This window comes from Sesamum indicum, linkage group LG3, assembly GCF_000512975.1.
Source record: "Sesamum indicum cultivar Zhongzhi No. 13 linkage group LG3, S_indicum_v1.0, whole genome shotgun sequence".
Taxonomy (NCBI): Eukaryota; Viridiplantae; Streptophyta; class Magnoliopsida; order Lamiales; family Pedaliaceae; genus Sesamum; species Sesamum indicum.
Genome location: NC_026147.1, coordinates 8,103,031 through 8,129,331, shown reverse-complemented (window position 1 = coordinate 8,129,331; position 26,301 = coordinate 8,103,031). Strand labels below are relative to the sequence as shown.

At 35.5% G+C, this 26,301-nt stretch overlaps 6 protein-coding genes across 11 annotated transcripts in view; 1 reads left to right on the top strand and 5 right to left on the bottom strand.

The window, feature by feature from the left end:
* Positions 1,385-4,380, top strand: LOC105157655 (protein NRT1/ PTR FAMILY 1.2). Its single transcript, XM_011074085.2, has 4 exons — positions 1,385-1,681; positions 1,841-2,058; positions 2,405-2,952; positions 3,035-4,380. Exons 1-4 carry the CDS (start codon positions 1,570-1,572, stop codon positions 3,933-3,935), a joined length of 1,779 nt encoding a protein of 592 aa, XP_011072387.1. The 5' UTR covers positions 1,385-1,569; the 3' UTR covers positions 3,936-4,380.
* LOC105157654 (malonate--CoA ligase) lies at positions 4,396-12,006 on the bottom strand. The gene is made up of 17 exons (XM_011074083.2): positions 11,595-12,006; positions 10,326-10,495; positions 10,001-10,174; positions 9,449-9,647; positions 8,806-8,894; positions 8,376-8,445; positions 8,211-8,263; positions 7,984-8,091; positions 7,216-7,314; positions 6,916-7,008; positions 6,737-6,814; positions 6,402-6,503; positions 6,086-6,176; positions 5,714-5,787; positions 5,379-5,558; positions 4,733-4,786; positions 4,396-4,634 (listed from the first exon to the last, which is right to left on the bottom strand). Exons 1-17 carry the CDS (start codon positions 11,776-11,778, stop codon positions 4,590-4,592), a joined length of 1,863 nt encoding a protein of 620 aa, XP_011072385.1. The 5' UTR covers positions 11,779-12,006; the 3' UTR covers positions 4,396-4,589.
* On the bottom strand, positions 15,917-17,430 carry LOC105157653 (protein PLANT CADMIUM RESISTANCE 8-like). The gene is made up of 4 exons (XM_011074082.2): positions 17,189-17,430; positions 16,954-17,025; positions 16,667-16,879; positions 15,917-16,235 (listed from the first exon to the last, which is right to left on the bottom strand). Exons 1-4 carry the CDS (start codon positions 17,340-17,342, stop codon positions 16,144-16,146), a joined length of 531 nt encoding a protein of 176 aa, XP_011072384.1. The 5' UTR covers positions 17,343-17,430; the 3' UTR covers positions 15,917-16,143.
* On the bottom strand, positions 17,582-20,368 carry LOC105157652 (protein PLANT CADMIUM RESISTANCE 8-like). Of its 3 annotated transcripts, none has more exons than XM_020692946.1 (5): positions 19,924-20,368; positions 19,011-19,440; positions 18,618-18,707; positions 18,300-18,509; positions 17,582-18,201 (listed from the first exon to the last, which is right to left on the bottom strand). In XM_020692946.1, exons 2-5 carry the CDS (start codon positions 19,342-19,344, stop codon positions 18,116-18,118), a joined length of 720 nt encoding a protein of 239 aa, XP_020548605.1. In that variant the 5' UTR covers positions 19,345-19,440; positions 19,924-20,368; the 3' UTR covers positions 17,582-18,115. The 3 variants fall into 3 exon arrangements, with proteins under 3 accessions (XP_020548605.1, XP_011072383.1, XP_020548604.1); XM_011074081.2 differs by having other exon boundaries at positions 19,011-19,430; positions 19,924-20,367; XM_020692945.1 differs by lacking the exon at positions 19,924-20,368 and having other exon boundaries at positions 19,011-19,813.
* Positions 20,606-22,489, bottom strand: LOC105157651 (cytochrome c-type biogenesis CcmH-like mitochondrial protein). Of its 4 annotated transcripts, none has more exons than XM_011074074.2 (4): positions 22,332-22,489; positions 21,831-22,031; positions 21,109-21,240; positions 20,606-20,993 (listed from the first exon to the last, which is right to left on the bottom strand). In XM_011074074.2, the coding sequence occupies exons 2-4, from the start codon at positions 21,972-21,974 to the stop codon at positions 20,796-20,798; spliced, it is 474 nt and encodes a 157-aa protein (XP_011072376.1). In that variant the 5' UTR covers positions 21,975-22,031; positions 22,332-22,489; the 3' UTR covers positions 20,606-20,795. The 4 variants fall into 4 exon arrangements, with proteins under 4 accessions (XP_011072376.1, XP_011072380.1, XP_011072377.1 ...); XM_011074078.2 differs by having other exon boundaries at positions 21,831-22,022; XM_011074075.2 differs by having other exon boundaries at positions 21,831-22,022; positions 22,201-22,336.
* LOC105157650 (probable plastidic glucose transporter 2) overlaps positions 23,521-26,301 on the bottom strand; it is a gene marked incomplete in the record, with an annotated part of 5,104 nt that continues 2,323 nt past the window's right edge. The window contains 6 exon segments of the mRNA XM_011074073.2: positions 23,521-24,158; positions 24,656-24,770; positions 25,144-25,232; positions 25,411-25,484; positions 25,570-25,713; positions 25,792-25,942. Of these exon segments, the coding sequence (XP_011072375.1) occupies positions 23,976-24,158; positions 24,656-24,770; positions 25,144-25,232; positions 25,411-25,484; positions 25,570-25,713; positions 25,792-25,942 (756 nt within the window).

Genomic DNA, 26,301 nt, shown 5'->3' with positions numbered 1-26,301 from the left:
CTTGTGTATGTGTCTATTATCTTGATCATGTAAAGATTTCTGTACATGAAAGTCAGTCTTCATAAAGAGAGAAGCTTATAAATTGTTCAAATTTTTTATTTTATATGAAATAATAATATTCAACGAGTTTTCTTGAAATTCAACTTAATTACGAATACATCGTGCTGGAGGTATGAAATCATCAAATTTGTTCTTATTGTAGAGGTGGATAAAAAGTTTTTAGAAATTGTACAAAAAAAAAATCTATTAAGTACATAAAAATTTTAGAAAATTTTAAAAAATATATAAAATTATAATTCATAGTTTATAAGGGTATTTTGATCAGTTCACCACAAAAAATGATGGAAACTTAACGGAGGCTAATGGATTGAGGCTAATTTTCAAATAATAAAAAATATTTATAATTATATAAAATCTTTAAGAAGTTGGATGTAATTTATGTAAAAAATTATATAATAAGAGAAGTAGGGGGGTAAATTGAAATATGAGAGAAGCATAAATGGGAAAAGTAGGGTGCAGAAGCAGTCCAAGGCCTATGCATCTTCACTTTCACTCTTTATCTTTGCTCATTTCCACTACTCCAAACCACTCTCTGCCACACGCAAAACTCATCTGCCCCATTCATTCCCCCCCCCCCAAAATCGAATGTTATTTACCTATATTTGTATTTTATGAATTGTGAATTGTGAAAATGCATTTTGCCTCTCTGTCATATTAATAATGTGTAAAAAATAAAATAATAATTTATTCTCTTGTAATTTGTTCTAAATACATGACTTCAAATATATATATGTTAAATTGAGTAATTCTTTTCCTAGTCATCATACTTAAATTGTTAAAAATCGTAATTCGTATCGCTATACTTGTAAGACATAATATTTTTTTTAAAAAAAAAAAAAACACAAAAATATCGTGTCAGCAGTATGTCGGTGTTCGGAACTACTATAATTTGTGAAATGTATTCATCTCATCTCCCATGTCGCAAAATATTTTTCGATCAGATATGCGATTTATTCTTAAGAAATTATTTAAATCTAATTTATTTTATCTAAATTTATTCTCAGTGAAATGAGATAAGATGAGATGAAACCTTTAAAATATCCTCGAAAAAAATGATGAAGGTATTGGTATCCCAAGAATCCTAAGAAATCCACTACATTCCCTTAATCGTTTCTTAAATAATCATAAACAAAGCATAATTAATTACTTGTCGTGTAAATTTTGCGTAGGAGGAAATAAGAAAATATTGTTTGCGTAGGATCAAATCCCATTGAGCACGAAGAACAATTTCCAACCACAGTTCCCCACGCACGTGCCCATGGAAATGAAAATGATGAGATGCTCTTGTTTCAATTCAAATCTTTTTCCAGAAAAAAATATACTTGGAATTATTTTTGCCTTTTTGCTTCGCTTTTGCACTTTTGGGGGATGAACAGTCTCATGATGGTTAGCTGTCACTGGTTCTTGAAAATGTAGAAAAAAACACTTTTTTTCTCGTACAGCTGACTCCCAATACATGTTATATTTCCCACATCATATCTCAAACACACACACACACGCACTGGATCGATGGAAGTGAGAAGGAATTTCCCTTCTCATGAAGATGGGGATGGCGTCGATCAACAAGAACAAAATCCAAGAAAAGCAAAGGGTGGACTCATAACTATGCCTTTCATCATAGGTATGTTCGTTTTTGTTGACTCCCAAGTACTAAGTTCTTGTCTGAATGAAATCCTGACGAGAAATGGAAAGTTCAAGAATCAGCTTTTTATGGGTCTAAAGATGGGTTCTTGGAGTAAAAGATTTAGCTAAATCTTGATGGTTTCTGTTTTTTGGGCAGCAAATGAGGCATTTGAGAAGGTGGCAAGCTATGGGTTGCAGCCAAACATGATATTTTACCTGATGAATGAGTACAAAATGGGAGTTACAGGAGCTACCAATTTGATTTTTTACTGGTCTGCAGCTACAAATTTCATGCCACTTGTGGGGGCTTTTCTTGCTGATTCATTTCTGGGCCGTTTCCTCACCATTGGCTTTGGTTCCATCGCCAGTCTTCTGGTAAATGCTGTCAGCATAGTGTTTGTTTTTCGATAAGAAAAAATATATATCTATTATGTGACAATGTGTGCTTTGAAATGACATGTGATCTTTCTTGATTGGATGAATAGTTGATGCTCTGTTTCGGTTTAATTTGTCACATTTTGCAGATTAAACTAAAAACGTAGATGAATTTGTTTGGTTTTCGTATTATATATATATTTTTAATCTGTCTGTGGTAAATCTTTCCTAGTGTTCTTGTTTGTCCAAATTACAGAATGTCTAAATCTTACTGAATCAGAGCAGGCTTTCAGCACATTTGTGCATACTAACATGATTTCATTGTCTGTTGTATTGGCTGTGTCAGGGGATGGTTCAGCTATGGCTAACTGCTATGATTTCGCGGGCGAGGCCTCCGCCTTGTGATCAGTTCAGACAACACTGTAAACTTGCCTCACCGGCACAATATAGTCTTTTGTTATCATCGTTTGGCCTAATGTCGATTGGTGCTGGTGGCGTAAGGCCTTGCTCCTTGGCATTTGGTGCAGACCAATTGGACAATAAAGAAAATCTCAACAACGATAGAGTACTGGAGAGCTTCTTTGGCTGGTATTATGCTTCAGCATCTCTTTCAGTTTTGATTGCTTTAACGGGTGTCGTTTATATTCAAGATCACATGGGATGGAAAGTGGGGTTTGGAGTTCCTGCAATCTTGATGTTTTTCTCTACTCTGCTATTCTTCGTCGCCTCTTCATTATACATCAAGCAGAATGCCAGCAAGAGCTTGTTTGCTGGTTTTCTACAGGTAGTTGTCGTTGCTTATAAGAACAGACGACTTGCATTTCCCCCACATGACTTTAATGGTTATCATCGTGAGAAGTGCTCAGAGTATACATCTCCAACTGAAAAACTAAGGTGTTCCATCCTCTTTAACGCAAGTATCATTAGTACTAACGTATAACGATAGTTACCTAAATATCTTGTTTCTTCTTTCCAGGTTCTTAAACAAGGCTTGCATCATCAGGAATCCTCAAGATGTATCTCCTACCGGAGTATCTGTGAACCGTTGGAACCTGTGCACTATAGAGCAGGTAGAGGAGCTAAAAGCACTCATCAAAGTCATCCCATTGTGGTCGACAGGGATAATGGTCGCAATAAACATAAGCCAGAGTTCATTTCCCGCACTTCAAGCTAGTTCCATGAATAGACACATTTCTTCCAGTTTTGAAATTCCAGCAGGATCATTTGGGATGTTCACAATCATCACTTTAACGATATGGGTCGTCTTATATGACCGTGTAATCATACCTTTGACTTCTAAAATTGCTGGCAAGAAGATCCATCTTGGAGTAAGACTAAGAATGGGAGTTGGGATCTTCTTGTCTGGCTTGGCCATGACGGTTTCAGGTATTGTGGAGCACATTCGTAGAAAGAAGGTAATCGAGCAACGATTAGCAGACAATCCTCATGCAGTGGTGAACATGTCTGCCTTGTGGCTTGTGCCTCAGAACTGCCTGACTGGTTTAGCAGAGGCATTCAACGCCATAGCGCAAACGGAGTTTTACTACTCAGAGTTCCCAAAGAGCATGTCGAGTATTGCTTCCTCATTGTTCGGAGTGGGAATGGCCATAGGAAACTTGTTGGCCAGTGTTGTGTTGAGCACTGTGGACAGTGCTACTAAAAATGGAGGGAATGAGAGTTGGGTTTCAAGCAATATTAACAAGGGCCACTATGATTTTTACTATTGGCTTCTTGCAGCAATGACTTTCATCAACTTGATCTATTTTCTCTGTTGTAGCTGGATATATGGACCTTGTGTCGAGAGAGTTGGGAAGAGTGGAGTAGAAGGGAATGGTTTTGAGATGGAGAAGTTGTCTGTACCAGGGACACCATGTTAGGATATTGCAACATGCTTCTTGATTCATCGTATACTCAAAAATGCATTGTTGCATGTGCAAAGTTAACCTTTTCATTTGCAGAAGTCCGAAAAAACAACCTAAAAGTCTTGTAAGTATGCCTATCATTCACAAGATACGAACAAAATATCTCCTGTTTCTGTTCTTCATGTGAAAATAAAGCAGAGAACATGTTATCTAAGCCCACCAAGAATAGGGAAATGAGAAGCAAGAATTCAGACCACAGTACTAAAGGAACCTCGTACAGTATGGATAGACAACATCAAATGCTCTTTCATTTTCTGTGGCAATTCTTTGTTTTAGTTAACAAAAGAAGAGGTCTAAATTTGTTTACATGGTCGTTCTCTTTAAGTCGACACTTTCCCAAAACGAAACAGGAGACAAGGGACACAATCAAATTACTCATTGAAGACAGAACAATAATCTTGAAGCTGCACAAAAATTAACAAAACTGAGGCTAAATGGAAAAGGAAATGAGTCCATTTATTGATACGATGATGAACATGTTGCTATCGACCTATAATGCCACCAGACCAATCCCTTTGACATAAGTACATAAATCGGGCACAATCCCACCAAAAGAATTTCTTCCTTGATCACCAAGAGTTTACCTCTCTGTATCTACCATGCATCATCTTACACCTGATCAGCTAGCTGTTTCTTCAGCTCCTTCTTGTTCACCTGATATTAGAAACATAAACATACCAATTAGAGCATTCTTGTGCAACCAATATTGTACTCAGAAGCAAACTAGCACAAGGGAAGACCATTTGGATTACCTTCCCCATAGCATTACGAGGCAGTGACTCCCACAGCAGTAGACAGTTTGGAATCTGAGAAGGCAAGTGGTATAACGAAATAATTTTACACACACCACAATGATGGGGTTAAAGTTGATATGTAATCAAATGATCTTTTACCAAAGAACAAGGCAAACATGCTCTTCACACAATTTTCACAGGAGAAAGAATCAGTCGAAGGCAAAATAGATGCATACTCCCCTTCCTTACCTTCTTAGGAAGCACAAGAAAAATTTTCAAAACTTGAGAACCTGACTTGTTTCCACCTTTTTTTCTTTCTGAACTTTTGATGTCATAACTCAAATGGATTTGGTTTTATTGGTGATTAGTTTTTACTCCACTAATAAAGAATTGCAGGGAATTGCAAACCCAATGGACCTTGTTCTAGGATCTAGTTGAATGCATTTTCTGTTTATGCTTCAACTACCATCTTCCTAATTTAGACTTTGTTGGGCTTATGTAGGTCGTCAAGGACTCAAGAACTCAAGTTTTCTAGATGATTTTTACCAATCAACGATCATTGAGATGAATCTAACTCTCTCTTGGTCTAGTTGCAGTACAGATGGGTTTACCTAGTTTTCTGGCCCTTGATGAAGAACAGTTCAAAGTAGTGAGTTCATGATACCTTGTACGGTGCAAGTTTCTCTTTCGCCCACATGGAGAGTTCTTCCAAAGTTAGAGCAGGCTTCAACTCCTCTTCCCGTTTCCTTTTAATCTCTGGATTAGGTATAATTATTGCACACACAGCTTCCCCATAATCTTTGTCAGGCAAACCCAACACACAACACTCGGAAATAGTCGGATGCTGCAAAAGTAGAGTTGATTAAGTGCCAAGATTTTCTAATCAGTAAATTTCTCCGCAGAAAGAAACATTAGTTAAAGAGAAAAAAATAAACAAGAAACTCGCAGGCGTTCCTAGATTTACCAAACCAGTTATTAAGGGATAGATGAGAAACAAACCTCTAAAAGAACTGCTTCAATTTCTAGCGCAGATAATTTGTAACCACCAACCTTCATAATATCAGCATTAGTACCTAATTATGACGTTATGTAATTAGGACATGATTGCCAGCATAGACAACTTAATAGAAATATTAATTTTGGACATTGATTTCCGCCTTAGAATGAATTAGGCTGCAAAGCTAAACTTGTGTAAGAAGAGTGAACTTCAACAGAATTTTGGGGAAAACTTTATGAATGATATTCCAAACACAGGCAACTCAAAGTCATTAGAGTGGCTATCCTATGTCTTCAGCTATTCCCGGGACCATAAGGATAAAAGTATATAATAATGACAAGACTCAACAGCTTTGAGAAGTTAAACATGCTTACGTCCCAAAATGACATAGTATCCATCTTCATCCACTCTAGCAGCATCCCCAGTTTTGAAGAATCCACCATCAATGAATGACTGCTTGGTCACCTGACAATTGGACATCAAAAACTCGAGTAAGAAACTGGGGCTCTGTAGTCAAGGCCATTGAGAGTAGATGAACCTTGTACAGCAAACTAGGATGCTCTAGGAACAAAAGTCTATCTCTTGATACACTTAAACAAGAGGAGAGAGAGAGAGAAGCCACAAGCTGGTCAAATACTCCAACTAGACTTCTTCCAGACATAGTTTAACAATTACTGATATTAAAAATACCTCAGGCAGATTCCAGTATTCCTTGAACAATGACGGGCTTTTAATGCAAAGCTCACCAACCTCCACATTATCACAACTGCCATCTTCTGCAATAATCTTGGCCTTTCAAAAGCAATGAATTTTGAATAAGTTGATTGTAATCTGATAAGTTTCATCACTCCTTAGAAATTACAAAAGCCATTGAGCTCTTTGTCTTTCAAATAAACTTCATCATGTTTTATGATGCCTCATTAAATCAAATCAACTGATCACAAGGAAGCATGTTCACTAAAACTTGTGATCTGCATGTCTTTCATATGAAGCATAAGTTTTTCCATCTTGAACCAAATACTAACCTGCACTCCAGGAAGTGGCTTGCCAACAGTACCCCCCTTCCGCTTTCCTTTAAGGGGGTTAGATATTGCCATGACAAACTAGAAACATGGAGCCAACGACATAAAACAAGGAAGTCATTCATCAGGATTATCAATCGAGCTTGATATACGGCGCCATTTACATAGACGAAAACACCAACCTCAGTCATGCCATACCGTTCCAGAAGCACGTGTCCAGTGATAGTTTCCCACTTTTGCATAACTGGAAGAGGGAGAGCAGAGGAGCCACACATCTGTAAATCAACTACCCTTATGTTAAAGAATGTGATACACAGGAATAAAAGAAAGGTCAGAGGCACATATAATAGAATACAGATTCTTATGGTAACATCTGTAAGATAAGACAAAGAAAATCACACCAACATTCCGTGCTTGAATTTTACTTTTATGTTTCTTGTTTTGAGGCTTCGCAATGAAAAGAAGATCATTGGCTAAATTACCATGAGACGCAACTGCCTAGCAGCTGTAGCAGAAGCGGTTTGTAATGCTGGATCCATAGCTTCATACCCTTGTATCAAACGCGTGTACATTGTGGGAACCTACAGAAGTGAAAGGGAGTCAAAATGTCACATAGTTATCAATTTCTTCCTAGAAACAGATATTCATGTTGACTGGTCTTTTATAAATCATTAAAACCCAGCTATTAAAAGAAGGTACTTTATGTGCAACAGGGCTCACTGATCAACAGTGTTTTAAGTTTCTGATCAAGAAAACCTGAACCAGAAAGGTACTACCCGTACTTAAATTATACTAAATACCAATACAAGAAATTGTGGAGAAACATGAAAAACAGAGGAAATAAACAGCAAATAATTAAATGCAAATATATACTTTAATTTTCACCATTGTCAATGATAGTCAAAGAGAACTTAGTGAGAAAGAACTTTCAATGAGATTTAGCATCTATTACTGACAAGTCAAGAATCTGTTTCTTAGGCAATTTCAGCAAGCCTTCAAGGAAAGAGCATAATCAAGTCTGTTTCTTCAAGAATCATAAACTGTGAATCTCTGTTTGGTTGCCTTCATAATATGTGATGGTCAACAAGTATCTGTTGAAAGACGCACGTTCAAGTTCAAAAATTGCGAAAATGCAAGCTAGTGTAATAGAAGTATGGGTAGAAGTGGTAAATATTGAATAATAGAGCATATTGCTGATTGCAGTATGAAAATGACAATTTCTAGTGGATGACATCAAAGGAATGACATACTCCAGTGAACACTGTTACAGCATCATCTGCTTTAGTTTGATCCTGTGGATAAGATTCCCGCCACCTCTGCCAGATTCCCCTCACACTGAATTTTGGCATGAATTCAACCTTTCGAAAAACAAATATTTAAAGTAGTATATCAGACTGATGCAACCAAACAGAAGCTGTACTCCAGATCATAAAAACAGGCCTTTAAATTTAAAAGGTATAAACTAATAGGAAGTTACCGTCGAACCCGCGTAGAGAGGGGCAAGCAGAGCATTGAAAAGTCCATGAACGTGTATGGAGGAAGTTAAGACCAACAGGGCACTTTCAGAAACCATATCTCTTGACAAGTACTAGTATAATAATTACTTAGGACCAACAAGTAACAGAATCACATTTGTGGATATGATGTAGTGGCAGGCAATGCAAGAAATGATCAGTAGACGTGTATCCCCAAGCATCTGTCAGCATTTGAACCTGAAATTGTCACAATATAGCATCATTGATCAGCAACAGGAAGTTCCATCTGAAACTGATGTAAAATGAGACAGACAAATCAAGCTTCGGGTATTATCCTGACATGCCAACTTATTAAACTGAGAGTTGATGAAGGAAATATTGTAAATTACCAAGAACAAAATAAGTCACAGTGAATTGTGATATAATTGTAACAGTGCATCATGAACTAATTTGTACTTGCTACTTAAGTTACTAATGCTTAGTACAGAAAGTGGCCCTCTAGTGAGTAGGTCCTACTAAGCAAGCAAAAATGATTAACATCTTTATGGTTCAACAAAAGCATACCAGCTAAAAGGGATATGGAGAACAAGCAAGTACCTGTGCTAAGACACCTTTATGTGTGTGCACAACGCCTTTAGGTTTGCCGGTAGTGCCACTGGTGTATATGATCAGTGCAGGATCATCTCCTACATTAAAGGATCAAAATATATACTGTAAAGATTATATCACCAAGTGCAACAAAAAGTTCCAATTAGCTCCCCTCAAGCCAGTCACAATTACAAATACTCCCCTGTTATTTGGAAAATTACCAATACATCCCCTGATTTTAAGGGTTGTCTAAAAACTAACCCAATCCGTTAGCTCCATTAGGTTTTCATTCATTTTTTATAGTGATTGACTAAAATGACGAAAATGCCCTTGTGGATTATGAATTATAATTTTAAAATTTTCTGAAACTTTTTTATGGACTAATTGGATATTCTTTTACAATTTTTCAAAATTTTCCATCCGCCACATTCGGTTATATTTTTACAATTTTTTTTAACTTTTTTAAAAAAGAAAAAAATATTGCAAGGTAAAGTTGAATTCTAGACCTCCATCCAAGGATTACATAATTTCATCAAACATCGGGGTGTTTGTAATTTTTCAAATAACAAGGGGGTATTCTTAGTCATGCCAAACTTCAAAGGAGCTCGTTGTAATTTTTCTGAAAAAATATTATGACCATGAAGGAACATACCACTTATCTCATGCGGAATTTCAGTTTCCTGCAAGCATCTAGTGCCATCTAACTCTCCATTTATTGTGTGATCAAGTTCAGTTGACTTTGTACTTACGCTTGGAACAGAAGGAAGAAGAGACATTTGAGCAGAAGTTTTGACTGCGATGGCTTTCATTAGTTCTTGATGATCTTCAGTACTTAAAATCATTGTGATATCCTATATCAAAATTATATCCAGAACATTAAGGCATTGAACAAATAATACATCCCATATCCTGTACTGCTATCAATATTTGATGACAGCTATAACTGAAGACTTATCACTGTAAAAAGTATAACTGTATTACATCGCTGTAATAAATATAGTGTGGAGCAGAAATCATTCATAAACGAACATTAGGTTAACAAACATGATGTGCCTTACAATCATTTTCAAAATGCTAAAGAGTTTATAACTTGGTTGGCGACCATAGAAATGTCCAACCATTTCAAATGAAGACAGTTTTCTACAAAGCATGCTTAGTTAATGATGTCAGAAGACAGCAGAATACAGGATAGTGATAGACAAACCGAATCATTCATCACATGCAGTAGCTCTGCTTCTGGGTAGCTGAGTGCGAGGGGGACTGCAACACCTCCACTGAACCATGTTCCAAGCACTCCAGCAACAAACTCGGGAGAAGGTTTAGCAACAATTCCTACCCTAGCTCCACCAAGATGTTTATTTTCTCCATTGCCCTTGACCTACAAAATAGAAAACAGATGGGGTTTACATATTACTGAATCGTTCATCCTTTTAGTTTCATAATTATTCCAAAGCAGCTATAAACATAATGGCATGTCTGGCAGCTTAACATACTGAAATATGTGAGACGGACAAAATATTTCAACTTACACTGCGTAAATCAGCACCGGTTAACAAGTTAGATATCTTCACAGCAGATAAGATCAGCTGATGATAACTATGACTTTTTTCATGAGCTGTTACTGCAATACTCTCTGGAGATATAGATCCTCTATTGGCAACTGCCTTGACCAGTTCCATAAGTATACTATTATGTGTATCTGTAAGTTGCCAGCAGAGGAAAACAGTCAAACAGAAGGAGAGAGTAAAAACTTACGAAACTCTTAAATCAGCCAGCCAAACAAATCATGAAATTCGTAGAGGATATATATCAAATAACCAAATAGGAATCAAGCATTTCAATTTATAAAGAATGTGCAAGAGCGCATGGCAATGGCCCTTGAAGCTTGAAATGGAATATCCTAAGCATTTGATCAAGTGATTTATTTTCATAAACAACCACCCTCCTCCCGTGTTTACTTGAATGAAATTGCAAAGGTCTATGGCTTCAGTAATTGACATTGGCAAACTCAAAATGATCGTCCTCAACCTCAATTAACAAGCCATGGATGAAGCTCAAACTCAAGTTCTTCTATCAAGCCAATTTGCTCCACAATGGTGACTAGAATGATTCAGCATAGTAAGTAAACTACTATACATTCTCGAGATGTTTTCATATGCATAATTCAATAAAAGAAACAACTTCATGAAAGGTTGGCCAGGCTAAGATGATCAACTGGCTGCTTGTTTCTTTATAGGTCTAGAATCAAGCTCAAGATCAACTTGCTTAGCCCGTATATAAGTTCTGTTGGACTTTGAATGCTCCAGTTCCACGCGATGATCGTACAGCCTAGAATAACACAAGATCATATAAGTCCTGTTGGACTTTGAATGCTCCAGTTCCACGCGATGATCGTACGGCTCTATCACTTATCTTTTGATTCATCTTTCAAGTTCTTAAATTTTAATATGAACTAGCATAAACTTATAAACAAGAAGCTTGGTCATTACAAAAACTCCATAAAGCTACTGAAATTCCCATACTAACCAATTTCACCACACTAACCAAAAGCTTGTGTATCTCAAATTCCACTTAGCTTCAATAAGCACCCCTGTCAATACCAACCACCCGAGCAGCAATCCAAAAAGAACAAACACTTTTCTCAAGAGCCCATTTCAGCATACCACCAACTACACGAATTAACCAAAACCAATAATTCCCAACTCAATATTCCGAATTTTACAGCTCAAAGTTAACCCCTGAACGAATAGTATCCTCTTAGACTAACAAACAAAAAAGAAAAACGCAAGAAGTATTACCAGATGAAAACAAACGATACTGGAAGGAGCGAAAGCTTGGAACTTTAAGAGAAAACACAGACAAAGACTGCAAGAATCTCAATCCCGAATGCGAAGAACAAGGATCTTGAAGGCAACGGCACGAGGCACAATATGGCAAGAAGTTGAGCCTACCCATGTGGTTGGTGGTGTTAAATACGCTCATAGAATTAGGTGGGCTTTTCTGCGTGACAGCGTCTGAATTTTGTTACAGCAATTAAAATTTGGACCGATTATTTTAATATTAAATGCTGCCCACTTCGCTTTTTGGGGCTGGGTGGGGTTCTTGGTGATGGGTTCTTGCTTTCTTTCAAACCTGTGAAGGGTAGGTTGCGTCTTCAAATTGTGGGTGGATGTGCGTCTGAGTTTGGTTTGGTGAGAAACGACAAAAGGTGAAAGTGAAGGAGGGGAAATGGGAAAAGGAACCTTTCAGTTTGAGGACTAGGTTTTCTGTACCGTACTTCGTTGGGTCTGGTAATGCTAATTACTCAAATCTGCAGGGGAGATGGCGGTACACATTTTGATGAATTGCGCTTTGTCCCTTGTACACCGACACGGCTGCCCTAAATATCTACATTCCAACCCACCTTAACAAATAATAGAATATTATATTTTGTTATTCAAATTATATTTTATTATATTAACATTTTTTAAATTAATTTTACAAATAAGTTATCATATATAATTATTTTTTTTATTAAGTTTTTTGTCAAAAAAATTACATGTAATATTTAAGGGCAATGTTATGTTCTGATGAGATGCAGTACATGTTTTCCTAACTGAAAATTTGATCAAAAAATAAGCACATATGGTAACTTGTAAATTTTACGAATTTGCTACAAAAAAAAATTAAATACCAAATTGTAAAAGCAATAATAGTTTGGATGACAAAATGCACTGCACTCTAAATAATATTTAGACCCAAACCCAATAATTTTATATTACACCCAGAGTCAAACCCATATCTATATTCATTTAAATAAGTATTTTGGATATGGGTAGAGTCTAGTCCAGAAAATATCTATCATATAGGTATTAAATGGATAAAATACCAATAGACTAGATTTACTTGTCATCTAAAACTTTTAATTTTTGTACATAGTTTATTAATTTTATTTTTTATGGATTGAGATTTGAAAAAAAAAAATCGTACATAGTTTATTAATTTATTTTTTAATATCATAGTTTATTAATTTATTTTTTAATATCAATTTATTAATATATATAATTTTGATTGGTTGATCTTAACATAGTTAAGACCCAGATCAGCCCCATTCTTTTTGGTAAGATAATGGGTAATTGTATGGATAAGATCCAAGTAGAGTATTGGTAAAATGAAATGAATAGTTTATGAAAACTATTAAAAACAAATTAATTTAAAATGTGTATAAATAAACATTAAAAAACTCAATTGGATTAAAATGCCGATTATTTTATGAAAAAAAATAAATATATTTTGATGGTTTTTAGTTCATATACATTCTAAATTGATCACAATTACATTATGAATTTCAATCTTCAATTTTTAACATGGATTAGTAATTTGTAGCACATTCTATATATGTACAAATTCTATGATATCATTTAAGATAAAAAATATTTATCCATTTAATAAAGTATATACAAAATAATATTAATATTAAATTTAGAAAAAAATATGTAAAAAAATGCGTGAAGAGAAAGAAACAACTATGAAAAGATAGTGGGAGAATAGGAAGTTAGAGGAGTGGGGTGGATGAGAAGTTAATAAATAATTTAATCAACTATATTAAGTATTAAAATTTACATACCAATTATTTATTTATTATAAAAATAATATTTTTTTAGATATTATAACATATTTGTGTTAAGTCGTGGACACTGTCCTCAACTTGAACACTATTTTTTTAAAAAATTTATATGTAATAATAATTAATAAAAAACATACAATTACATAATTAAATAGTAAATTATAATAACTCACAATGTGAAAATTGCATTAATTATAAAAATATAATTATCTATACAAATGTAATAGTATTTAATTTTTTATACAAATATAAAAGTACAATTATTATGAACAATCCCATGACACATTTAATCATCTTGAAAAGTTTCCTATTTGTTGAGCTTGTTGCCTTTCACACGTTTGCGGTCAATCCATCTTGTTCTGAATACGTGATATTTGGTTTCGATTAGGACGTGTAGAGATACAAATAATAGTGTCGTGGACCAACTCAAATTTCGGGACATCCCAATAATCTTTTGAGTGCAAATGTTCAAAAGACTTAAAATATGTATTTTTGTAAACCTTCAAATCATAATAATCCTTAACTATTTATGCAACATTAATATTATATGCAGCGTAAACTTTCTTAGCATGAGATAAGAGATGCCAAATTGAGTCCACTTGCTGTATGAACATTCTCGATTGGCAAATTTGACAACATGGGTGTTGAGTCCATATCCATACTAACGTTTTGTAATCTAAGAATGCAAACGCATCTATTTTTTTGCTTTTTATCTCTTTCATATTTCAATTGAACTTTTTGATTTGATATTGAAAGCCAATTCTCCAACAAAGGTCGTTTAATACCATATTTTTGTAACGACTATTGGAATTAGAGCACACATGCCTCAAGTAATACATGTGCACTCCATGAGGTGGCACAAAGTCCGAACTTTCGCCTACTGCTTTAATAATATCGGGATAACGGTCAGAAATAAGGCACATCCCATATTTCCCTCTTATAATATGTCTGCTCAATTATTGTAGAAACCACTTCTAAGATGAATAATATTTTTCATTGACAATTGCAAATACGAAAGGGAGTACCTATTGATTTCATCCATAACACCTGCAATCAACATTTTGTGCTTGTATTGGTATAAATGGATCCCATCTACACTACTAATTTTACGACATAATTTGAAAAAGATCGAGTCATGGACGCAGGTCTTTTTTTTTTTTTTCCAAAAAAAAAGTTCGAGTGTCTGTCCACAACTCTTTAGTTATATACAATATAAATAATTTACGAACATCAATGTGTACAACTAATCAATAACTACTAGTATAATAGGTCAGTAATTATACACCAATCACATACAAGTATGCATTTGTTACTTAATTAGTTCACGACCGACCAAATTCAATCTATTTTGGAATTTTAACTCAAATACAATCGATCAAACCTCAATCAATTTATAATATCTATAATTCACTTACAATATAATTAATAGATAATTTAAAAAAAATAATCAATTAAATATTAAATATATTTATACTTATTTTGTAATTAATATAATTGGATCAAACATGGGTCGGGCGGGAAATCTCATCTGAACTAAAATTTCCGGTAATTAATGATGTAAGATGAGAGTTGAATGAATCCTCACCGACTAATTAAAGTGGTAGCCGCACACTGTGGATTATTACTGACCTCAGCTGTCTGAGCGCTTATTTATGTATTGAAGGCATGTGATTGTCATCATTATTATCACCATGTCATCCTTCCCCCCTCCCCCCCCCCCCCCCCCCCCCCCCCCACCCTCTTTAAAATACAATAAAAGATTCAGTCATGTATTATATTTCACTTATGCGAGATTGGTTGTCCGAATTGTGTAGAAATGAAGGTTTATTTTTATATAAAAAAATATATGTTTACATTTTGATGGATGTGGGGGAGAGGGAGAGAAGACGCAATGAATTGTACACATGTCTACTTTCTAGAAGATGTGTATGAATTAAATAAATAATAAACTTATAAATATCAAAGTCATGTAAATATATATATATATATATATATAGTAAATTTTGATGATATAGGCCCCATTAGCGAGTTTTCTGTTTATTAGTGTTTGGGAAATTCTATTGCATTTAATCCCAATTTTTTATAGGGTAACTTGCATTTATCTTGTATGAGGTTTTGAATAATTATGAGTATTTTTTACTATTTAAAAAATTATAAATATTTATAAATAAAATAAATTATGTAGTCTTTACGCGATGAGGTAAAAATTACTACTTTACTCTTGGTGATTTTTTTTAAAAAAATAAAATATTTGAAAATATAAAAAGAGTTTGAGGGTTGGTAAAGTAAATAATCCATTGATCATGAAAATATTTTATAAAATTCTAGAAAGTATATAAAATTATAATTTATAATTCAAAACGACAATTTTAGACATTTCACCATAAAAATTGATGATAAATTAATGGAACGGACTTGATATTTATAATTTCTCAAACAAAGAAAAGATAGTTATAACTGTACCAAATCTGGAGAGAGGTGGGTGCAATTTGCCTTTTGTTACGTGGTTTGCAATTTGTTGAAAGTTCACAAGCCATGAGTAAGCAATTACATGTTTTGCAAGGTTGAACCCCATGATATAATAGGAGTTTCAAGACCCAAAATGTTTATTTCTAATCATAGCATTTCTTGCACACATCCTTACATATAGATCACAACAAAGCATGAATTAATCTGTACTGCAGAAAAATAAGAAATGACAACCTTAATAGACAAAGATAAGATTAAAAAAACAGCCTGAATCACTTGGACATAGCTTGGAATTGGGGAGGTTGGTTCATCTGCTCATTTCCATACCCCACTGCCTGCTGCTGAGCTATGATCCCTCTCCATCCTGCATATTTTCTCATTAACAATGGACAAGCAAAAATCATTTGAGGTACAAGTTTTGATGTAGAATGATGCAGCCATGATTCATAGTACTAGGAAGAAAATCAGAACCAATCATGGTAGATCTAATATAGATAATTAAGTAAAAGATTATGAATGAGATAGTCGATGGTAGCCTGTTAAATTCCTAAAGCGCCTTTAGAACAGGTGAAAGCATGAGCAAGTAGGTAATATACTTCTGTCTATGATACCCTTTCGTCGCGATTTTTGGAGAAAAAAAGGAAGAGGGGCGATGTAAGACGTGCTCTATAGTACACATGAGTTGTCGTGTGAGAAGAAAACGTGAAAGTTCATTGTAAAATGATTTTTATTACATCACAAGCATATGTATTTCAAACATAGTTTTGGAAAAAAGAGGGAGATGTTCGTTTATACCAAGAGCAGGATCTAGTCCTCTATTCTTGAGTTCTCTAAACTCCTGACAGAGGGAACAGCAAGAACAGAAAATGTGAGAAACGGCATCTTGATATGGAGCTTCAACCAGCCCATATCTGTTCCTTAGCTTTGTTCTGTACTTAGAGCCCATGATCCACTGAGAGCATAGAGCAGGCATCATTAGCATGTAAATGAAGCTTCCCAGGGGGCAACCTGCATTCATGATCAAATGTTAGACTTGGATTCTGTGGAAAAAGGTAGAAAATTTGAAAGGGCAGTGGTTTTACTCATTTCTCCAGCATCCAGGACCTCTGCTATCTGTCCGAATGTCACACAAGGCAAGAACGCTGTCATGACAGCTGCAAGAACAATTAGCCAACATTAAACTGCAGCAACTTTCCCTTGAGATTCTATAAAAGGATCAGAAAAATCATTGCTCCATCATAGTTGAATAGTGATAACTTCGTCCAAAAGCTCAATCTGTTGGAGGAAAGAAACGTGTAAATCTGTTAGTAACATTACCATTTGTTTGGTCTAGATGGCAGTCGAACAGTCCTGTGCTCCACGGCCTTCCAACAGATGAAGGCTGTCCTGTTTGATAATTTTGAGGATATGAGGCCAGTGGTTCGCCTTTAACAGTAGTTTCTACCTCCTCTGCAGCCTCAATTCTACCCATGTTGTTAGAAAACTTCAAGTTTTAGGCTCTGGCTTGTATGATCAAGAATTATGTTTGCCACTTGTATACTTATAGAGCTCTGCCTGTTATAAAAATCGGACAGACTTCTCAAAGTTTCAAAAGTCAACAAGCAAATTTTCTTGGTTGTGATGCTTATAAAGGGACAAGGGAACCGGTCCCATGATTAGGACATCAAGTTTGAAATCATGGTATTTAGCACATAATTTAAGACTAGAAGAGTTTATTTTTGACATTCTAGTTGTGGGTCTACTTGATAACATACTGTTTAACTGGTGGCTTTAGCTGTCTTGAAACAAAATTCCATAAGGTATAGAAGCCTCCACCAAATATCAATGTCAACAGGCTCAATCGTTTTTATACATGGGATTGGGTTAAGGACAATCTTGCCTAAATGAGTAAATGGGATTTCTAATGGATGCCCAAGGATTTCTGATAAAGTTTGTAAAAATGTTCATCTGTCGGTTCTTAATCTATGTAGGTTTTGCGTTCGGATGAATTACACTGAGACAGGGCATCTGCTTGTTGTCAGCGTCTCGATAAACCACGATCAGGTACATAGTCATTCATGCAAGAGAGACTGAGAGATCGACTTGGTTCTTACAAGATGGAACCTAATGTGTTTCAAGAGACAGGATAGTTGCATTTTATTACATTTTTCCGGACAAACATCACAAGTTACACACCAAAAACACAATTGGTAAAGTCAATGACTGAAAACCCAACAACCTTGAAAGAGAGAAACATATCATCCTTTACATGGACATAGCTTGAGCTGGTGGAGGTTTGTATATCTGTCCATTTTGCTTTGCCTGTTGTTCAGCTAGGATCCCATTATACCCTGCAGGTATCAATAGTTAATCAATCTCTTCAACGTTGTAACACCTACTATTCTTGCTAAAAGTTACATACATGATATGGCAAAGCTGTAGTTCATACCTAGAGCAGGATTGAGTCCTTGTTCCTTGAGCTCTCTGAATTCCTGGCAGAGAGAGCAGTAAGGGCAAAAGCAGTGAGAAATTATGTCGTGAAATGGAGCTTCAACTAGACCGTATCTGTTCCTCAGCCTTGTTCTGTATGCGGAGCCAAGGAACCATTCCATGCAAACAGCCAACGTTAGCATATAAACGACTGTCCCGAAGGGGCAAGCTGTATTGAACAAAGAAATTATGACAGTTCATAATTAAACTATAGATCATAGAGTTCAGGCTTTATCAATAAAACACGTAGAAGAATTGAAAGGGTCAGTTGAAGTACTCATTTGAGACCGGGCCGACGGTTCTGTACCATCCATGACTTCTGCTATTTGTCCAAACGTCACGCAGGGGAAAAGGGCTGTCATAACAGCTGCAAAATTAAGAGATAACTGTTAGATTGTCTTACGTATTTCTAATCCTCAACCTTACGTATACATTTTATGACTGAAAAATGGTAGACCAAATGCCATATTTAGAAACCTGTTGGAATTTATCAATTATCAGTTTTTACAAATTTCCCCTAGCTATTATAAAGAATAGAAAACTAAAGCAACAGTGCAAATCTGGCCAGGTTTTTTCCTGTCAAAGGCTATATAACGAAATCTTTGACAGAAAACAACTGATGGAACTACTTCAATCAAGACATTATTAGTGCTAAATTTAACAAAATTACCATTTGTTGGATTTTTATGGCAGTCAAATAGTTCGGTTGACCAGGGCCTTCCTATCTGTGGAGGTTGTGCTGTTTGGAAACTTTGAGGATAATAGCCCATCTGTTGTCCAGCATTTGGAGTTTCTATTCCTGCAGTGCTCTCCCAGGGCCTTCCTATCTGTGGAGATTGTGCAGTTTGGAAACTTTCGGGATAAGAGCCCATCTGTTGGCCTGGATTTGAAGTTTCTATTTCTGCAGTGCGAGATTGTGCTGTTTGGTAACTTTGAGGATATGATCCCATCTGTTGGCCTGGACTTGGAGGTTCTATTTCTGCAGTGCTCTCGAATCTACCCATGTTGTCGCAAAAATTCTGAAAAACTTTATGCTCTCCTCAATATGATAATGAACTTAACATGCTACTTCCTCTATTTGCCAGCAAATCTGCTTCATACTTGATCAGAAGACAAGAAATTAAATAAAGGAAATTAATCAGAATTTTGAAACTTTCAAACATTGACGCGCAAATTTTCATTTTCTAATGCCCAGAAGATAAGAAGGATGGATCCCGTAACATGATCAAGTTTTAAATCATATTATTATTCCTAAAATTTTGCTAGGCCAGTTGACTCAGGCATTCTGATTTTTAAGTACAACTTGCAAGCATGCATCCATGTCTTTGGATCAGCATCCTAGGAAAATTCCATACCAGTGTGTAACCAGAGTTAAGAGCATAATAAAGAAAGATGGAGATTGGAGACTAAAGAAAAACTAGAAAGAGGGAGACAAGGTACCAGAAACCATTTAGGCGTGTTTCCGGCAGTACAATACAATTTATGCATTCCGCACACAGTGTGTGTGTGTGTGTGTAATTGGTTTCCAAAAGGGAGGGGGGTGAAAAGAAAATATTCACGGAATATAAGAACTATATACTCACAGCAAAGGATCAATAGATGATAATGAGTTGGAGATCATCCACTTGCATGTTCAAGCAGCTTTTTCCCTCAGCTAATAGCAGCTGTCTTCTCTGGACGGTGGATCAAGTTGGAAGTAACATTAGCAGTAGAGCCAAACTTACCTTATCTGAATTCATATGTAATTTATGTATAAAAAGAAAATAAAAAAATACGTACACATACAGAATTTACCAAGTCCATATACAGCCATAAGAACGTGTGTTCTTCCACTAGAAATCTGTACGGGTATTACAGGTACTCTTTGAGAACTTGGCTTGCTGATCAGTTTACAGAGCTTGTACAATGAGCATGTCCTAACAGACTGGTTTTCAGCAATTGCCTTGATGTTCCACAAAATAGGGTTGTAAGTACAGAGAATTCATGACACTCAATTGCTTAGATCATCTCAGAAAGAACAAAAGTACAGCTGTGTGAGAATTGTGACTATTTGAGATATGTACCACTCAGAGACTAGATCCTTCCTGCAACAATGAAGTCAAAAGGCAATTTTTGTCTCCTCCCCTTCAATGATATGATCAATGAAATAATAAGAATGATAACTTCTTTGGTCATAAGATTATCCTGTACATTGGTTTCTAGGAATTTGATGGTTCAATTATGCTAGTTCGGTCGAATGCCAGTGTCTCTTACTCAGAGCCAATCTTAGAAACAAGCATATCTCTTTATATCATCACTCACTGCCTTAAGCAGCAAAAAACAGCATAATAAAGAACTCAGTTCAGTACATTGTAAAATTTATAATACAAGTTTTGTCAAGACTTGGTTCAGGCTGCTAAAACAAGCCTTCAACTGGCTGCCACTCTCACTAAAACTTCTCATTTGCAAACTCAACTCACTGAGAAAACCTTCTCCACCAGAAAGAAGAAATTCCTCCAGAGGGGGGTGGAGTGAGAACCTCTAGCATAGTCTCCTTCTCCTTTCGAGTTAATGGGACTCCTCTAACAAGGTTTAAGGCCATAATGTGCACATTAGTCTTTTGTCTGTACCTCTTGTAAGCCCATATTCCTCCAGCAGCACCAGCAACCAACAGCTGTTTCACATTATCCATAATCTGATATTAGTGCAAAATATGGATAGAAACACACATTCATATATATATATATATATATATATATATGCATATAAGTCAGAGAATATTAACTAACCGGCGACAGCCACAGAGCAGCAGTCTGCATATCAAATTTTGGTGCATAAAGCACTGTCTCTCCGAAATCATCCTCCAGCTTTTTGTAGATCTCTTTGTCACTTTTACCAGATCGAATTTCATCTCGAATTAACTTTAAAGGAAATGCAAGAGAGATCAGTGTGGATGTCCACATACCACGTATATAAACATAAACTAGTGCCCAAAAAAATAAGAAAAGAAAAGAATAATCTTTCTATGGCATGTTATTGTACACTTTGATGAGTCCTGTACAGTTGATATATAGATCACAGACTTTGTATCAACGTTTCTTGCGAGCAACGCGAGCAAAATACCAAAAACCCACTAAATAGACAGTGAAGCAGACTCACTACACACAGGGAATCTCAAAAGGAAACCTACTAGCTTACTTTTCCCAATTGCCTATGTTACCAACCACCCTATTAACGAGGCCATTCATCTTCTTCCTACAAACAAGAGATCCATTAACACAAGAAGCAAGCACAATATCTGCATTTGCTTGTTCATACCAGATGATGGTCTATATTTGGCCTTGCAAACAAATGTGATCAGAATTTATTAGTTCCACCAAATTCATGTGGCATATTTACCTATAAATTCTAAAGACAACTAATCCAAACTCCAGGTCAAAAAGCCACCACTCCTCATCTACAAGATTTTCCAAGGGAACATTACAGCTATAAACAAAGTAAAAGCATGCACCTTGCGAAGGAGTATTGCAACGTCAGCTTGTGAGTCTTCAATGGACTGACTACCACACTCAGTGCACCTCACATTGTGGCTTATATTTCTGGCTCTCGCTTCCACCACTCGCTCCTTCTTCACTTCATCCTCTTGGCTCTCCATGAACCCTTTTCTTAAAACTCTGAGTCAAGATTCACCACCCTACAACAGCTGCAACAACTACCAAAAAGAAATAGCATTAGCACTTCAAAAATGCTCAACATAAAACCACCAAAATTAGGCAATAAGTGCAACAGTACGCTTAAATTAAGCATTTCATCAAACACGATGCCTGTCCAAGACTGAGCGCAGTGCAACAATAAAGTTCGTGACTGTAATGAAATCTGACCAAGTTCTGATGTAAAAAATATCCGTTTTAGCCTCCTTTCTTGGTTATATTTGATCAAGATGAAGCACTGGAAATAGAAAATCTTGTACCCGGAATGGCAAGAAGAGTTGGAACATATGCAACATAAATACCTAAATTCAGGGAAAAATAAAAGATGGGCCTTGATCAGGAAGGTATACACGTCCAAAATTCGCCTTGCTCTTAACACATGGTGGAAATTTACTTGTGTAATAATTTCGGAACCTCAAGAATGTATAACGCGAAATAGAAAAACAGCTGTATTATACGGCAGTTCGAACAGTATATGTTCGACCTTGTTGTCTTATATATAAATGGAAAATAGTGGACTAAGCCCAATATTAATGTTGTAGGCCAGGCCTGATTAAGCTGAGCCCAATTCCCCGGCTTGTCAGACTTCTTGTGTAAGAAGCTGCATCCGTTGCTTCTAGAATCTACATTGATGGATCATTACTATTGTATTAATATTTATCAAAAAAATTATTAATATCAATAACTGAATTATTTTTAGTGAATTGTATAAATATACTGATATTTCTTTTTCAAATTATACTTAAAATCCCTTCTAAAGATGCGATAATATATTCTTTTTAAAAAAAATTCAAATTACATCGGCACACTCTTTGAAAATGTTCTGATTACAATTATAGCCTGTTCATTAGAATTTAAACCGAATATGCTGACCACCACAAAAAAAAAAAAGGACATAAATTTTTTATTTTATGTCTCATTCATCTTTCCCTTTAGATTACTTACTATGTAGATAATTTTTAATTCATTAACGGTTAATTTATCTGATCGCAATAACTCAAACGTAATATTTTTATTGCACTTTTTTTTATCTATATTACATTTACACATTTATAAGTATAAATATATTATCGTTATAAATAAATTAATTAGAATGTTAAATGAAGAATAAAATAAAAAATTTATATAATTATTTTGTTGATATCAGTGTTTTCATTCAAATTTTAACGAATGAAATATAAACAAAAAATTTCTTAAAAGCAATTAAGTGAAATTTTACATTTTCATATAAAATCTACATGTAATTTTACATTTAACCCATAATTAAGATTTTTTTTGGCTCGATATATACTTAATTTAATAATAATACTTTATTTATTTATCTTGTTCAAATGTACTCTTTTTGATCTGAAATTATGATCGTATTTAGATAACCATCAATTAATATAGGAATATGACGACCGACCTGATGAACTACAACCACTAAAAGATAAAGAAACTGATTGACATTTAAAAAAAAAAAAGAAAAAGAACATAGTCTTACCATGCTGCTTCACGGAAACATCTAAACTGAAATTTCACTTTTGTTCCTTTCGATGGGGTCTGAGAGTAAACCATTATTACATCACGAGTACAACTATGAATAACATCGAGACACAGTAGAAACAAATACAATGATCGGATACGATGGTCTGCCCAAATGACAATGCTATACCTATACACATTGCTGGAGTAGAGAATTCTCACAGCAGGATCACCATACATGCACTCATCAATCTCGTCTATGAACAAAAAGGAGATCCCCAAAAATAAAATGTAGCGATCTCTTGCTGTTTGCAACGTGCAAGTGAAGCTCTATCAGCTACGTTCAGTTAAAAGCCAAGGGCAGGATAAATTAACTTCTTACTCGTGAATGAAAGTTGTTTCTTTTTTTTCAATTTCAGTTATTTGGCTGCCGTCGAGATCAAACCTAAGTAATACCTGGCTGGGTGATCCGGCAATATGAGTTAAACAGCTGGGAGAAGTGCCATCTCGATTTCTTGTAGTGACTTTCCTTTGGTCTCGACAACGTTCTTCTTCACGAACGCCACTGCTATCAAGCAAAAGCTGGCAAAGATTGTGTATAAAATTTGTGGCCCCAGCAACTCCAGCAGATGCAGAAATAATAACCCGACGAAGAAATTGATCACCTAATGACATGATGATTAAAGAGTGAGTGACATTTCTACGGACAACGAGAATTTCAGAAAAAAAAAACAATGTTGGAGCAAGAAGCAATGCAATGTATTGAGTGATGTCTTATGTGAACTTGACTAGAAGGTATGCCCAACAAAAGAAATCGATTTAATAAAACGAAGCATGCAATTTTTAATCATTTCCTTATCAGTAACCACCATTTCTCAATGAATACATGAAACAGTTGCGACAATATAAGTATGCATAAATCCATTTAGTTGTCTCCCATCCTGAAGGCCGATATTTAAGTTGTTCGAGATCATTTATATGTCATGTGTCCAGTGACAAAAGAGGGTACTAAAAAGGAAAAAAACTGTAGGTCAATTTCAAAATAAACTGAACTCCGATATTAAAGTGTTTAGCAGCTGAACATACATGCGCACATAATATCTCCTCTTAGAATGGAAGAGCAAAATTCTATGAAAAGATTAGCTATGCCAAGTCCAATTACCCAATGTACAGCCATGCAGACAGCCATTGCCTTAGCCCTGATACGGTTTGGAAATATCTCTGACAGGAGGAGACTGGGGACAGGCCCAGCACCTAAAGAAAAAGTCAGGACAAACCTGTATGAAAAGAATAAAATGGTCATTGGATCATTACATCAATGACTTAAACTATGCTCCTACATAGAAAAGATCACTTGGGTACAACTCAAATTCTGATCTCAAATAGAAGTGATTAACAACACTGAGGACAATTGATTGGTCAGTTTCTAATACATTGCCCAGTATAGTATTTGCAATCGTATGCCAATAGAACTTTATTTCAAACTGATACCAATTACTGGATGCGTTTCTTTTTCTCAATTACACGAATTTGGGGTGAGGTAAACAAGGAAGAACAGTTTGTCTATATGGATGTTTAAGTATGTGATCAACCAGCAATTATGATTATAAGGGTCTATTTACTAATAGCCAAGTTGTGTGAGATACTTACAGCAGCATCCCACCAATAGATAGATACAACTTTACAAAATCAGGAAAATCATTACTTCCCGCAATAACTTGAAAACCCATAGCCACAGCCTGAACCAATAAATATCCAATCAATTATTTGGACAGATATATATATGTGTGTGTGTGTGTGTGTATGTTGGGGTGGGGGGGTTTAAGTAAACATATTTCATAGAGTTATTCAAATTGTAACAAGAGCTATCTTTCGTCAATTGAAGCAAGCAGGTTCCCAAGGTGAAGTTTTACTTGCCATGCCCAAGAAACTCCAAAGAATAAGCAGCTTTCTTCCTAATCTATCCATTAGAATCATCGCGACAATTGATCCTGAAGAAGTCACAAGGAGAACAGGGTATAAAACGTATTGGGACATTAAGGAAATAGAATATATTTAGCGTTGCTGCTGCATTACCTGATATGTTTACCACTCCTACACACATATTTCCAATATCTGAAGGTACTCCAGCACTTTTAAAGACAGTTGAAGAGAAATAAAACACAGCATTTATTCCTGATAGCTGTTGCAAAGCAAACAGGACTGAGCCAATGAACACCACTGCCAAAAGAAAAGCAATAAAGTCAGCTGCGGAAAAAGAATAGAATATGTACAATGAACAATTCACAGCAATCGTACCTCTGGAATGAGGTACATGGAGTAATTCTGAACATTTAACATCCAATTCATCCCCTTTTTCTGATTTTGACATTTCCGCCATCATAGATTTAACATGTGATGCTCCAAAAAGCCTCTCGAGTTCCTCTTCAGTTTCAGCAATTCTTCCTTTCTTAAACAATCAAAAGAACTCTAACTCAGGCAAGAAAAGACGGGCCAAGCCATGATAATAACAACTTGATCATTTCAAATGCCAACCAGCAGATTTTTTCAGAGATTAAGAGGCATGCAGTATTAAGAGTTAATTAAAGTGAAGAGACACGGAACATGGTTATATACAAGGAAGAATACATCTCTATAAATCGACCAAGTCTCAGACCCTCCCAAAAGTCTTCCACTAGAAACAAACTGCTTAACTTTGAGCTTTTACATGTAAGGGACAAGTAATGGTGGAAACACAAAGCAAAGGGGAAAGGTAAGAAGCACCTTGAAAAGCCAGTGTGGAGACTCTGCAGAGAACTCCATCAGAAG